This window comes from Arvicanthis niloticus, chromosome 10, assembly GCF_011762505.2.
Source record: "Arvicanthis niloticus isolate mArvNil1 chromosome 10, mArvNil1.pat.X, whole genome shotgun sequence".
NCBI lineage: Eukaryota > Metazoa > Chordata > Mammalia > Rodentia > Muridae > Arvicanthis > Arvicanthis niloticus.
Genome location: NC_047667.1, coordinates 54021090 through 54035656, shown reverse-complemented (window position 1 = coordinate 54035656; position 14567 = coordinate 54021090). Strand labels below are relative to the sequence as shown.

The 14567-nt window shown below is 43.3% G+C and overlaps 1 protein-coding gene across 2 annotated transcripts in view; it reads right to left on the bottom strand.

Moving 5' to 3' along the window:
- The window catches only part of Rxrg (retinoid X receptor gamma), a 41556-nt gene extending 38602 nt beyond the window's left edge, over positions 1-2954 (bottom strand). The window contains exon 1 of one of the 2 annotated variants that reach the window (XM_034513617.2): positions 2555-2954. In XM_034513617.2, coding sequence (XP_034369508.1) covers positions 2555-2603 — 49 coding nt within the window. In that variant the 5' untranslated portion in view covers positions 2604-2954. The remainder of the gene's footprint in view (positions 1-2554) is intronic. The other variant, XM_034513616.2, reaches the window with a different exon arrangement.
- Between the last annotated feature and the right edge of the window lie 11613 nt (positions 2955-14567).

The window sequence follows — 14567 nt, the reverse complement described above, 5'->3', positions numbered from 1 at the left end:
AGCCTGCAGTGGGATCCACCTCCTGCGTTGCATGTTCTTTACAGAAGGGGCAATCCTTGGACTTTGAGTGTAGGCCTCCTCTTAACTGGCTCACGCAAACAAAGTGGAAAACATCAACAGAACCAAGCATAACAAACTATTCCTTTCATAGGCATGACAACAAAAAGCACCATTAGGAGCAAGCATTTAAACATCCCTTCCCGTGTTATGTCAGATCTGAAACCCAACAACACTAAAGACTGGAGTCTCCACAATTATGAAAATCGAAGCCAGCAAATCGTGTGGGTTTTTGCAGATTTAGTTGTACATTTTTCCAGATCCCCAATTCATTATTCTACAGTAATATCTGGTATTTAAGTTAATTTGCATGTTGGCTTCTGAGCAAAATGAGAGGAATGCAATTATTAATTTGTATTTGGTACCAAATGTACAGATAACACTTTTTTTTTCATGGACTAGCTATCTAATTTAATTCTCAAAACAAAACTCCAAGAATGAAATAGCAAATTGCATTTTAGAGACTAAAGATGTGTAGGTCCAGAGAGATTTGGTGGCTTGCCTGAGATCACAAAGATAAATGATTTTAAAAAGTAAGGACCAAAGACAGCAAGACAGCAGTCTCATTCTCTCTTTCTCTCTGTGCCTCTGTTTCTCTCTCTCTCTCCTCTCTCTCTCTCTCTCTCTCTCTCTCTCTCTCTCTCTCTCTCTGGGTGTACGTTTGTGTGTGTGTGTATGTGTGTGTGTATGTATGTACTCACACACACATACACACACACTTGTTTCTTTTTGTTACATCAAGTGAAAGCAATTCCACTTTAAGTGAGAGTTTGAGGCGTTTCTGGAAACACTTGGCAACTTTACCCTTTACTGCCTTGGATTGATCTCTGCCTTCTTTTAGGCCTCAACTTGGTGTCTATTCAAATGAGACAATGTCCTCGACCCTCCCTAAGAAATTCTAGACTAGTCCCTCTTTCTTCTTCTGTTTTGAAGCTATCATTTCACAGACTTTGAGGGTCTCAAGAATCTAACCAAAGATAAACATGTCCCTCAAACAACCAAGCTCATGAACAAGTGGAAAAGCTGTTCTCAGCCCTGAAGAGGCCTGAGATGGGAGTGGAGAAGAGCCAGGACGACATCCCTGAGGCCACATGCCAGGCCATATTGTTGGCCACCACTCTCAGCCATCAAATTAGTCCAAATAACTTGAGCTTTACCTTGTGCTAATTCCCCTGTCCCCTTGCCCCTGGGACCAATCAGCAATCTTCTAATGCTTCTTGCTGCTGTGCACAGTACTGCATTACTGTGTGTACTTAATGAGATTACCCCACTGCAAAGGGTAGTGTGTCATTCACAGTGGGTCTCCAGGTGGCCAGCCCCTGTTTGGCTCATAGAGTCATTGGATGTATTCAGAAGGAATGGGAAACCCCCTCGCCCAAAGCCTCCAGACAAGGGACAGTAGTGTGTCACAGTTCCTCACAGAGGACTCAGTCCAGTAAAGTAGACAAACTTTCCTCCCAGACCTTTGGATAAATTGGCTGCCTGTTCACAGAGGAGATCAAGAGAGCAGAGACTTCAGTTCTTAAGATCTTGCAAATCTATCTGCTTTATCCTGCCTGCCAGAATCCATACAGTACAGTCTCTGACTTTGGTTCCCAAAAAAACATGAACTCCACACCATCACTAGACACATGAGAAGCCAGTTGGTTTGGTTGCTGGTTGCATTTACACGTGGCTGGGTGTCTGGACTACTCCTGTCCCTGAAGGGAGGGGTCCTTAAGGACAGATGTGCCCCATCATGAAGGCAGCCAGTGAACTCAACCTCCTGAAGCTTCTGGGGGAAGTGAGGGACTATCCTGCCTGGCTTGGCTACTTGGAGCCTCAGTTTGCAGGTTCTCAGCCTGGCCTTCCCTACCCCCAGCCCTAGATCTCGACCCCCAGGGCGGAAATGAAGACAGCAACCCTTGCTGTGGAATTGGGGGCAGCAGCAGGGGAGGAGAGAAGAGGTTATTAGCAAATCAAAAGGGAAGAAAGCAGGGAGGAGAGCTGGATGGCAAATTAAAGGGCTATGTTTCCTTTTTGAAAATCCCAACTGTAAAGAAATGAGCTTTTAAGTAAAAACAACCTTGTCCTTGTTGTAAAGTATTTCCGGGACTTTTTTGCCCAAGCAAAAAACCTTTTACATCACTTTCCCCCATCATTACAAATTAAATTAAATAATAGGTACATTTTAGCAATTTCCCTCACTCTCACTTTTCACACCCACACAGACATGTGGGGATGTAGCAAAGCTTTGTTTCAAACCCTTTCCAACACGCTGGTTTAGACTCTCATAAATATCCCAGGACCTTCTTCTGCTATGCAAACATGCCTTCACCTTGGGACCATGCTCTCTTCTGCATGGACAAGCACCCACGAAACGCGCTGTGTGCCCACTACACATGCATATGAACATACATGCTGGCCTTCCGATTCCAAGCCACGTTATCCCGTTTCCTCCCTGCCTCTCCCCGACAGGTTCACACTCAACAAGATGAAGCCCAAGTGAGGTCCTTACCACCAAAGCCGGTGGGAAACTTCATGAAGTGGGAATAATTTCCATACATGTTTGCTGCTCAGTTCATTCCTCTGCCGCGCTTCTGAAGAGTACAGCCTCTCGGCTCCCAGGCACAGCCAGGCTTCCGTCAACTTGGGCTAACAAGAGTGGCCATCGCTTGCTAACAGCCGGGGGAGCGCAGGCTGGGCCAGCCCTCTGGGATTAGTCAGGAATCTGCCTCTAGATCCGAGAGTCCACATAGTGTTGAGAGGCTGTGGCGGCTGCAGCAGCTGGTGCCTGTCAGTAATCACGCATAATGCTGCCGCGGCTGCTACTCTCCTTGCCTCTTGCCGCCGCCGTCGCTGCTGCTGTTGCTACTGCTGCCGCCGTCGCCGCCGCCGCCGCTGCCGCCACCACCACTGCGCCTGAGATCCTGTTGCTAGTTTGATTAACTCTGGGTTGGGCTGCTGTGAGCGACTCTTCTAGCTCCCCGCTAGTCCCCAGAGGTCCCTACCGGGTGGCACAATCTATTAGCTGGGAACCAATCGATGTGTGACTGCCCTAGTGGGTCAGGAGAAGGGGGAGGGGGGAAGGTGGCAGGCGATAAAGACTCTTTAGGTGCCTTTTCCTTGACTCGCACCCACAAAAAAAAAATCAATGGGGTTTTATTAAAATGCATTTTCTCACTCTGGCTCCTCTCTGTCCAGTGCACTTGTTATTTGATCTGTGAAAGGGGGCGGGGGTTGGGGGCCAAGAGAGAACAGAGCCCTTTCATAAGCACAAAATTAGAAAAGCATGAGACTAGATGCCCAAAGACGGAAAAACTAAAATAGAGCAGCCTTTAGATATGGGCTGGGCCCCTCCTGCTTGGGTGGCCAGTAACAGTGGTCGGTGCTCTAACAATGGAAACCCCACAGAGCAGGTTGACAAGAAGCCTTACCTACAGGTAGGAAGGGGATGTTGCCTCCACAAAGTGGTACCCACTCTGATGTTTCACTGGGGGGAATAACTTCACCTCAAGCACCATCATTGTGCCATCTGCTCAAAGATGGTCCCAGCATCCTCACTGACACTGAGATCCCCTTGGTTAGAGCCAACCAACCTACAGTGGAAGGTGTAAGTCCCTTTGCTATTTGGGTCTGTTGTTCAGATTCCCTGAGACAGCACTGCTCAGCCTATATCTGAACACCTTAGTGTTGGGAACTCACTCCCATCCATCCCATCTCTAGAGAGCAATTCAACAACCTACTTCTTCTCCCTGAAGCTTCTTCACACAGGATCTTTGAGGCCACAGAACAGACGTCTATGGAGTTTGTCACTGGATCATCTGCATCTGATCTATCATATCAAATAGTCATGCCTTCCCTAGATGCTCCTGGTTCTTCCAGATCATCCATGTATCCCTAAGATTTCAAGACTATTCAAAACAGAGAGAGGGGACTGGGGAAATGGCTCAGTGACTAAGAATGTTTGATGCGCATGTTTGAGGATCTGAGTTCATATCCCCAGACCCCATGGAACATAGTCAAATATGGTCACATTCACCTACAACCCCAGCAGTAAGGAGGGGAGTGGGGAGTCAGGAAGATTGATTGATGAACTTACTAGCCACCAGCATAGCTGAAGAAGAAATGGTGAGCCCTGGGTGCATAGGGAGACTAGAACAGACTGGAAAGTGACAGAAGACACCTGACACCCTTTTTCTGCCTTCTGCATTTACGTGTATGGTTATGCATACTTGCATACAAACATACCCAAGCGTGTGCGCGCGTGCGCGCGCGCGCACACACACACACACACCTTGTTTCTAATAATGCCATTTCTATTAACACCCTCAAGGTAGAGAAAGGGGTTAGCTACCCTTGTATGACTACTCCAGTATGAGCCAAAGTGTTCTTCAAATTGTGATAAGGAAGGTAACAAGGGCCAGTGTCATGAGATGAGAGCTAAGGAGCTTCATAAAGGATTTTGTTTTCCCCTGATACTGTATAGGATGGATGGCCAGAGAGATGAATCAAATCAGGGTACTATAGGACAAAATCAACTCTAAGAGAAACCAAAATGAAAACTAAGGAAAAAGTGCAGAGGTAAGAACAAAGTCAAGGGACTGGAGATGGCTCATTGGTTAAGAGCACTGACTGCTCTTCCAGGGGTCCTGAGTTCAATTCCCAGCAACCACATGGTGGCTCACAACCATCTGTAATGGAATCCAATGCCCTCTTCTGGTGTGTCTGAAGACAGCAACAGTGTACTTATATAAATAAAATAAATAATTATTTAAGAAAGGAAGGAAAGAAAGAAAGAATGAAAGAAAGGAAGGAAGGAAGGAAGGAAGGAAGGAAGAAAAGGACAAAGTCAAGATGACAAAGGAAGAAGCCATCGAGAGGACCAGAACAACAGGGGTCAAAGAGAGGGTCACATTGTGACAATGAAGAACTATAGAGACTCTGGTGCTCCTGTGACTGGACACTGCCTTTCAGACCATTAATCAAGGGTGGTGCTGGTGTTACAGCATAGTGCAGCTTCCCAGAGGCCCACTTGCTACATGGGCCAGCATCTGGGCAGCTCCACATGTTAACTCACAGAGAACTCACCTGACGAAACTTCCCCCTTCATGTATGGTCACCTTTATGTGCAGCCCTCGTTCCATTCCTGGAGAGTTGGTTCAGGGGCCTCCTTGCATCACTCACTTATATTCCATAATATTTTATATTATGAAAAAAAATTGTAGGGGATTCCTTTTTCATTCCAGATATTTTGGAACATGTTTCTTTTACCCAGTGTATCTCTTCCACATATCCCCATTTCATGACTTCTGAAAATATGACAGATGGCCTTCCATGTCTTATCTAACCCATCAATCAAAATGTTGAGATAAATATAACAAAGATAGCATCTTATACCACAAGGAACTCGGTCCCTTGGTGACAAGTCACAGGCCAGTCTTGCTGCAAATCCTGACTCTGTTGCTATAGCTTGGTAATACCTGTAAATTACTGAATCTCCCTGGGTTGAGTGAACCCACACATGCCCACCACTTAGGCTGTGTCAGAGGCATAAATAAATGTTCCATATGCACAAGCTAATTTGATGGTGACAAGGAAGATGGCAATAAAACTCCAGTGAGATACTTCAGTTCACTTTCTTTAAATAAGCTCCACCCACTATCCTCTTCCATTAAAGATGGGCATGCAAGCTAACCTATACCTGATCCCAGTTGTCTGTCTTCTCCACTGTGGTGTCTGAAGCGAGCCTCTCAATCAAGAGCAAACCACGAATTCTATGATATGACCTTCGGAAAGGAAATGTGTTGTTTCAATTGTCTGTTTGATGATTCCATGTTTGCAAGGGTTCTTCTAAGCACTCAGGCACTCAAAAATCTTTTAAAATGGCCACTCGAGAGCCTAGCCCAAGGTTAATGTCGAGATGATCTGTCGGTGGTTCTTTTCACTCTTACGCAAGTTTCCCACTTCTTTTCCTCATGGAATAAGCAAAGTACTTTTTTTTTTTTTTTTTTTTTTTTTTTTGGATGCAATTAACACAAGGTATATTTGATTTCAACACGTTGAGGCCGCACTTCAAGCCTGTCCTACGCAGGGGCAAGCAATGAAGTACGACCCCCTTAGAGAAGAGGAAGAGCTTTTTAAAGGGAAAAACTGCAACCCAGGGAGAAGGGGGGGGGGAAATCATGATTAAATATCTATAGAAAGCACCTGTCCAGTGTTCAGCTTCCGTGACAGGTTCAAGGAATGGTCATGGGGAAATATCAAACCCTATCTAATTTGTCTTGTGGTCAGTTCTGTTCCTGGTATCCAGGGTGCATTGGCACGCTGACATGAACTCCCAGCTCAAACCCTATTCAATCTATCTTGTCTTGTAGATAGCTAGTTTCCTAGTACCCAGAGCACAGAACAAGCTGATCTGCACTCTTGACTTCATCTGTGGAAGGTTTAAATTTTTTTTTCCCCAAAACACTTTATTTATCAGTATTTGTATATACATACATACTTATACATATATACATACATATATGAACAATAATTAAATAAGATGTATTTGAACAGTATTGGGGGTTGGAAAGAGTGGGAGGAAAGAGAGAAAGAAAAAATTATGTAAATACAGTGCTCATATATGAAATTCTCAAAAAGGAATCCATTTTTAAAAAAATGTTCAACAGATTAACTTGCATTTTACAATATGAAAATAAATATGACCTATAATTATGTTGAAGGGCATTTTAACTCATTACAAACTTCGAAATTTAAAATGAAATCAATAAAAATTATTTTACCCAGCATACTAACAAAAACCACAATAACATTTTATAATTCAAAGTATTTCTGAGAACAAGAAAATGGATTGTCAGAAGCTAAGTCAGCAGAGCCAGGGGGACACTGTGTGTCATTTCTTTTCTTTTCATTTCTTTTCTTTTTTTTATTATTATAAAATCATAATTTTTACTTTTTAACACAGGGGTTATAAACACAAAAATGCAGGATGTGGGGAAAGGGATGACACAGGAGCATAGATGTTCAGGGGGAGTATAGATATCTTTCAGAACAGGGTATCAGCTGGGTGAAGAAGGTTCAGGGGTCAGGTCATTGTGACTCTGCCTATGCTTCACTTGTCCTTATCTAAGTTGGTACTATCCGCCAAGGCTGCCTATTTACAAGGTCTATAACTACTCAAGCTGGTAGATTTCCACAAAAGCTGCCTGTTTACAATAGTTTATAGACATCTGTTTCAGTGTTTTTCCATAGAGACCCAAGACTTTTTGTTAGCAGGCATGTATGTCAGGCCTATTGCTGATTTTTAGGCTTATGGCTGATTTTAGGCCTTCAGTGTATAAGCAGGGCTGCCCCTGACATCTCTTTCCTTCTCTAATTATAGAAGGGCTGTGGCAATTCTAATCTTGCCAAGGCAGGGATAGAGGCCTGACCTCCAGTAATTAAAGGGGACCTTGTAATGGCTCCAGTCCTCCTGTCGTTGTCCAGTGAGGCATGAGGGCCATACCCGTCCCGATGTCTTTTTCCTGGAGAGGGGATACTTTTGACATCAACCCGTATGCAGTCAAGCTTGTCCCTCAGGGAACCCAAAAACATATTTTTAACTTTTATTTATATTCCCTTGCAGTGCTTAGCCTCGAAGCCTAAGCAAGAATTCAGATCGCCAGACAGAAGGGGTTCTGGGTAGCCCCTCACTGCTTGGTCTAGGGGCAGAAGTCCCCTCTTTTAGGTTGGGTGGAGATGGGACTTGGGAGCACCCTGGATAGAGTAACATCCTCATCTATCGTCTTGTGGTCCTCCATAGCTAACTTATGATAATGTATCTGAATAGATTTTGCTATCAGATTATCTATCTGTTGTTTCACAAAGTGAGTCAGCCTATTTAAGGCCCAGGGACCAAAGGAAATAAGCAAAAATAACCTAATTAATGGTCCCAAGATGGAAGGAAGTAGGGTTAACAATCATGGAGAGGTTGAAGACCAATTCTTGTACACGCTCTCATTTTTCTGTTTCTCTCTCTGCCTTTTCTCAAGACCTCCTCTGGCCGTTTTCATGCTCTCTTTAATCATCCCTGCTTTGTCTATGTAAAAGCAGCAAAGTACTTTTTTAATGTTTTAATTATTTTACGTCTGTGGATGTTTTTCTTGCATGTTATGTCTGTATATCATACATGTGTTTGGTGCCTGTGGAGGTCAAAAAAGGACATTGGATCTCATGGAACTGGAGTAACAGGTGATTGTGAACCATCACATGGGTGCTGGGAATTGAATCCAGGTTCTCTGGAAGAGTAGCAGTATTTTTAACCACTGACCTGTCGCTTTACTCCCAGAATAAACAAATTTCTTAACCCAGCATGGATGCTTCACCACTGGATCTCAACAGAACCTTTGAACTCTGGGTAGAGAAAAATGCTAACGGACTGTTGTCACAAAGCACAGGATCCATACATGCAATTTTGCAGCTCTCTGATCTGGGGCAAGCTGAACTCTCTGGGGAAAAATTACCCACGTCATCTATCACATTAAAAGCACCAGACAGCCGGGCGTGGTGGCACACGCCTTTAATCCCAGCACTTGGGAGGCAGAGACAGGCGGATTTCTGAGTTCGAGGCCAGCCTGGTCTACAGAGTGAGATCCAGGACAGCCAGGGCTATACAGAGAAACCCTGTCTCAAAAAAACCAAAAAAATTAAATAAATAAAAAATAAAAGTGCCGGACATTGTTTTTATTTTGCGGATCCTGGATGATGAGAACTGGACATGAGTTCGTTTTTATTCTGTAAAGCAAATTCAAAGAATTAATGCTTTCTTGTTTATTTTCTCACCCATACCTCTTCTTCTGTTGGTCCCTTCAGTCTGGGTATTATTCTGTTTCATTTAGTTTTTCTCATCTGCCAAAATTCCTACCTATCATTCAAATTCCAGCTCAGTTCCACACCTTGACAGGAAATTCTGCCCCCAGCCTGTGTCTGACAAAACTCTTTTTCTGATGTGTTCTGGTGAGACTTCATAGGTGTGGGCTCACCACACCCCCAGTACTAGCTTCCCTTTGCATGTGGTTACTTTCTTTTGCATGAGTGGTTACTAGCTTTCTTTTGCACATACCTTGTGTTCGCTGCATAACTGTTAACTCCACAAAGACAGTGACAGTGGAGTTTGTGACCTATTCCAACATAAATGCAAAAAGATATTCAATAAATATGATGCATTAAAAAATGGTTGCCATGGGGGCTGGAGAGATGGCTCAGGAGTCAAGAGCACTGGCTACTCTTCCAGAGGTCCTGAGTTCAATTCCCAGCAACTACCTGGTGGCTCACAACCATCTGTGATGGGATCTGATGCCCTCTTCTGGCATGGAGGTGTATATGCAGGTAGAGCTCTCATAACAACAAAAAAGTTTTCCATGCTTTTAATCTCCCCAATGTACCAATAACACTTAAGAGCACTGTCCCTGTGATGCCTTCCATGAGGCTTACCATCCTATTACAACCTAAACTTTATGCAAAGTTAAAAGAAATGTGGAAGTTCTTTTCAGTCTGCCTTTTTGCTCAGCACCAGTGTGCCTTGCCCAGAACCATTAGTGGTATTACAACAGTATCCTGACTCTCTAGTATGCCTAACATAATCAATCCCTTCCCAGCTACAGGAATGTCAGTCACTCCGCTATCTCCAACTCACAGCGAATTCTCATCAAGATGTCAAATGAATGACCAAAACCTTTTTGTCTACAGAAGGAACTAGCTAATTCATTCATAACAATTCTGGGCTTACTTTTTTGTCAAGATTACATGTCCTCTTAAATGATACATTGAATTTGAATTTATGAGCTCTGAGTAGAGCGTTTGATTAAATGAGGACACACACACGAGCACTATAATATTAAGTGTGAACTCAGCCTGATAATCAAAGGATGCAGCTTCAGCTCTGGTTAGTTGTGTTGTTCTCTTGGCCAATGGTGATATCAAATAACATTTTGCAGCATAAGTGAAATGCTAAGGTTATTCACTTGATGATTACCAATAAACATTAGGTATAGAATTCAGATGTGCCTACCTTATAGCTATGAGTTAGACTGGTGCTTTTATATTTTCTAGAACGTTAACTATATAATAGTATATTAAATTCCAATTTATTTTTTCAAAATGCTAGAATTATGTACTCCAGGCTTTATTATCTCAGTTTTATAAGTGAACAAATTGGCATTAAAGTAGTGAAATTAGAGAAGAAAAGACAATTATTCAAATATATATATATATATAATTGTACATATAGACATACATATATATGTGTGTAATATATTGTCTGTACATATATACACATATATGTGTGTATATATTATACATTATATACACACACATAACACTGTATACACACATACACATTTTGAATATGGTCTCAGGTTCCTGGAGCTGGAGAGATGGCTCAAGGGTTAAGAGCACTTGTTGCTTTTGCAGAGGACCCAGGTTGGGTTCCTAGCAGTTATTTGATAGCTAACAACCATCTGTAATCCCAGAGGTTGTAATCCAGAGGCTCTGATAACCTTTCTGGCCTCCTCAGCCATGGCATACACATGGTACACAGACACACATGCAGGCAAAACACTCATAAACACAAAATAAAACTAAGTAAATCTTTTTTTTTAAGTCATATCCCCAACTCTGACTTCTAGTCAGCGTGACTCTTCCAGACCCCTGTCCTCCTCTCACTAATGATGTATGTCTTAGTATGTTTTCCCGATGCTGTGACTAAATACCCTGACAAAGCAATTTCATGGAGAAGTAGTTTATTTTAGCCTACAATTCAAGGTGTAGTCCATCCTTGCGAGAAAGACATGGCAACAGGAGCTTGCATCCACCGCCAGGAAGCAGGAATTGATAAACGTGAGCGGTCGCTTATGTTCCACTATTTTTTTTTTTTTTAAATCAGTTCAAAACCCAGTTCATAGAACGGTGCCACCCACTGTTAGGATTGGTCTTCTACTCTTAATTAATCTAGTGGAGATTATCTCCTATAGAAATAAATGCCCAGAGGTTTTCCCTTTAGGTTATTCTAGATTCTCCCAAGTTGACAATCAACGTGAACCGTCACAGTATACTTCTATTACATGTGTGTGCTCCAAAGCGGAGGCTTCTGCATACTGTTTTAGCTCTTTTTCATTCAACACTCTATCGGCAAAAGATATATGGGTAGAAAAAATGGATGTTGTCCCTGACGTCCTGGAGCTTAAGCAGGCTGATGGAGGAGATACATACTAAACAAACAGTCACAAGCACATACGTCATTATAAAGCATGATAAGTGCTAGGAAGGAGAATAAATTGGATGAGTTGGCTGACTCTGACAGCAGAAGACTCTAATTTAATATGCTTCTAAGGCACTGGACGTCATGTCTGAACGATCCGTAGGACTCAACAGGACACGAAAGCAGGAAAGTGGGAAGGAGTGTGCTGGGCAGAGAGAGCAGCAGGTCTGATGACTGAGGAGGAATCGAGCAGGGGGGATCCCCCCATATCCCATATTGAATAGCCTGCTTTCCAGAGCTCCAGCTTCCTGTCATCTCGCCCACACCAATGTTGGGTACTGTGCAGAATCTCCTTTCCTGCCTCTGTCTCTCCTCACTGTTGTTTAGATGGTTGAGCCACCGTTTTCCGGTGTTACCTCTTAATTGCCTTCATGCATGTTTTCCTTCTGCTCCTCAGTTCAGAGCAGTCCCCCCACCCTCTGTTCTCTCTTCAAACACTGTCTGTCCCTGAAGGCCATTCACATGAGTCCTTTAGGTAGCCCTCTTACCATCCCCGCCAGACGGCTGGCACCACTGTTGTATCTATATGCTTCTCCTTGAATTATCATAAATGTCTCTCTGGAAAGTCTTAATGAATGGCAAACCCTAGATGACTGGCAACTAAGTCTGAGTTATTTCTGTAGCTCGCTAAGCCCTCACAACAGACTCTTCAATATAACAGAAATCTAGTAGCTATATGATAAATGTAACCATATGTTGAGTACAGCAAGATCTCCTGACACCAACTCCAGGACACTGTGCATGAGGAGGTGAGTGTGGCTGTGCCCGGATTCCAGTTTAATTTTGTTTACGGACATGTGCATATGTACATACTTGTTAACACATAGTAAGTATGTGCGTGCTCAAGTGGAGGCCAGCCATTGGCATCTTGTGTCTTTCCTCTATTTCTTTATACCTTTATTTTTAGAGACAGAGTAGACGAAGCTCACCAATTTGGCTATGCTGTCTGGGTAGTGAGTCTAGCAAACCTCCTATCTCCATTCCTCCAGTGTTACAAGTACAAACCAATACATTACCACATGCAGCTTTTTGCCAAGGGTTTGGGGATCCGAACTCAGGTCCTCTTGCTTTCATTGTAAGCACTTTCCCAACCTAGCCACATCACCAGCCCTCTACTGGATTTTAAGAATCCAGGTTTTATTGTTCTGGAATTATAGGCTTGCAGGAACAGTACAGCAGTCTCAGTAACGGAGATAATCTGAGGACAGATACCAGGTTCTTAATCGTGAAGCCGATTAGCTTAAAATTTGAACTGTTTCAACTATCATTAAAAAATATATATCCAGGGTGCAAATGGCAGGTTCATTGTCTCCTATGGCTTAGAAATCAGCCATTAGTTTGTCTCACAGCCAATTGGCCCAGCCACCGGTGAAATGAGTTGACAGAGGTGTTCCCGTTTAAGGAAGTTGTTGGCACTTGTCTGACATTGGACTCACCCAGAAAAGTTAAACATTACCGCACATGTCCACCACCAGAGGTGATATGATTGGTATGGGGTGAGAGCCTAGGTGTTGAAGCTGTTAAGGGAGTGTGGGGACCCACTTAGAAGAACCCAAGAGCAGAAATGACTAATAATAATAATAATGATGATGATGATAATAATAATATCCCGGGAAATTCCCAAGAAACCACTAAAGTCTCTTTTGCCTATCTGCTAGAATGCCTAGTGGGACCTAAAGAACCAAGAAGCTCCTGCTCCTCCAGAGATGTGGGTGACTGTACCCACTCGGTGTGTAGATTTAGCAGGTTCTGACTTACAGTTCATCAGCGCTGTGACCCCAGCCTGGCATGACCTCGCCCTACTGTTTCTACTGTCAGAATCTTACTCGTCAAAGTCCAGTGCCTCTCTTAAGCTTTCCCTTAAAGTACTTAAAGTCTCTGCTGCTCTCCTAAAGAAATGATTGACGAACCTTACAGCCCTAACTTTACACTTGAATTGTACCTAGTTGTTAATCTGCTGTCTTCTTGCACATGTGGACAATATTTCTTACACTACTAAGGAATCTATCAGTTTGCTTTATAGATTGGTAAATATCCTTGATAAGGATATGTATGGCGGAATGTATGGCGGTAAGATGATGGTGACAATTATTATTACTTGGGGTGTGCGTGCCTGTGTGTGTATGTGTGTGCATGTATGTGTGTGTACATGTATGTGCAGATGTGTGTATGTGTGCATGTATGTGTGTGTACATGTATGTGCAGATATGTGTATGTGTGTGCATGTATGTGCAGATGTGTGTATGTGTGTGCATGTATGTGTGTGTACATGTATGTGCAGATGTGTGTATGTGTGTGCATGTATGTGTGTGTACATGTATGTGCAGATGTCTGTATGTGTGCATGTGTGTGTACATGTATGTGCAGATGTCTGTATGTGTGTGCATGTGTGTATACATGTATGTGTAGATGTGTGTATGTGTGTGCATGTGTGTACATGTATGTGCAGATATGTGTATGTGTGTGCATGTATGTGTGTACATGTATGTGCAGGTGTGTGTATGTGTGTGTACATGTATGTGCAGATGCTTATGTACAGCAGCAACTGATGCCATTCAATTGTTCTGCATCATGTTTATTATTATCATCATAATCTTTTCATGATTATGTGACTCTCTGTGACACACAAATATATACATGCTCTGTGTGTGTGTGTGTGTGTGTGTGTGCGCGCGCGCGCGCGCGCGTGCACACACACAGATGCTCATGTGGAGGGCAAGAGTTGATACCAAGCATCCTCCTCTTATCTCTCCACTTTACTTTTTGAGACAACCTCTCATTGAATATGGAACTCCCTCACTGGGTACACTGGGTATACCAGGTACACTGGGTACACTGGGTACACCGGGTACACTGGCTGACCTGGAAGCCTCAGGATCCTCCTGCCTCAGCATACACCATAGGCATACACCACAGTACTCGGTTTTCCATGTGTATGCTGGGGACATGAGCTCAGGCCATCATGTTTACATGACAAGTACTTTACTGACTAAGCCCTCTCTGCAGCCTGAGATGACAATTACTAACAGAGCAGGCTTGAGTCTGCTGCTGCAGACTATAAGCCATGGGTGTTAGGGAAACATGCTCTTAATGAATTGAGGTTGTTATCAATTCTTTAAAGTAGAAGGAACAGTTGCAAAGACTCCTATTTCTCTTGATTCCGAGCCACGTGATGATCACAAAGCCCTCCTGTTACGAACAACCCAGCCACAGCTGCAATGCTCATGGG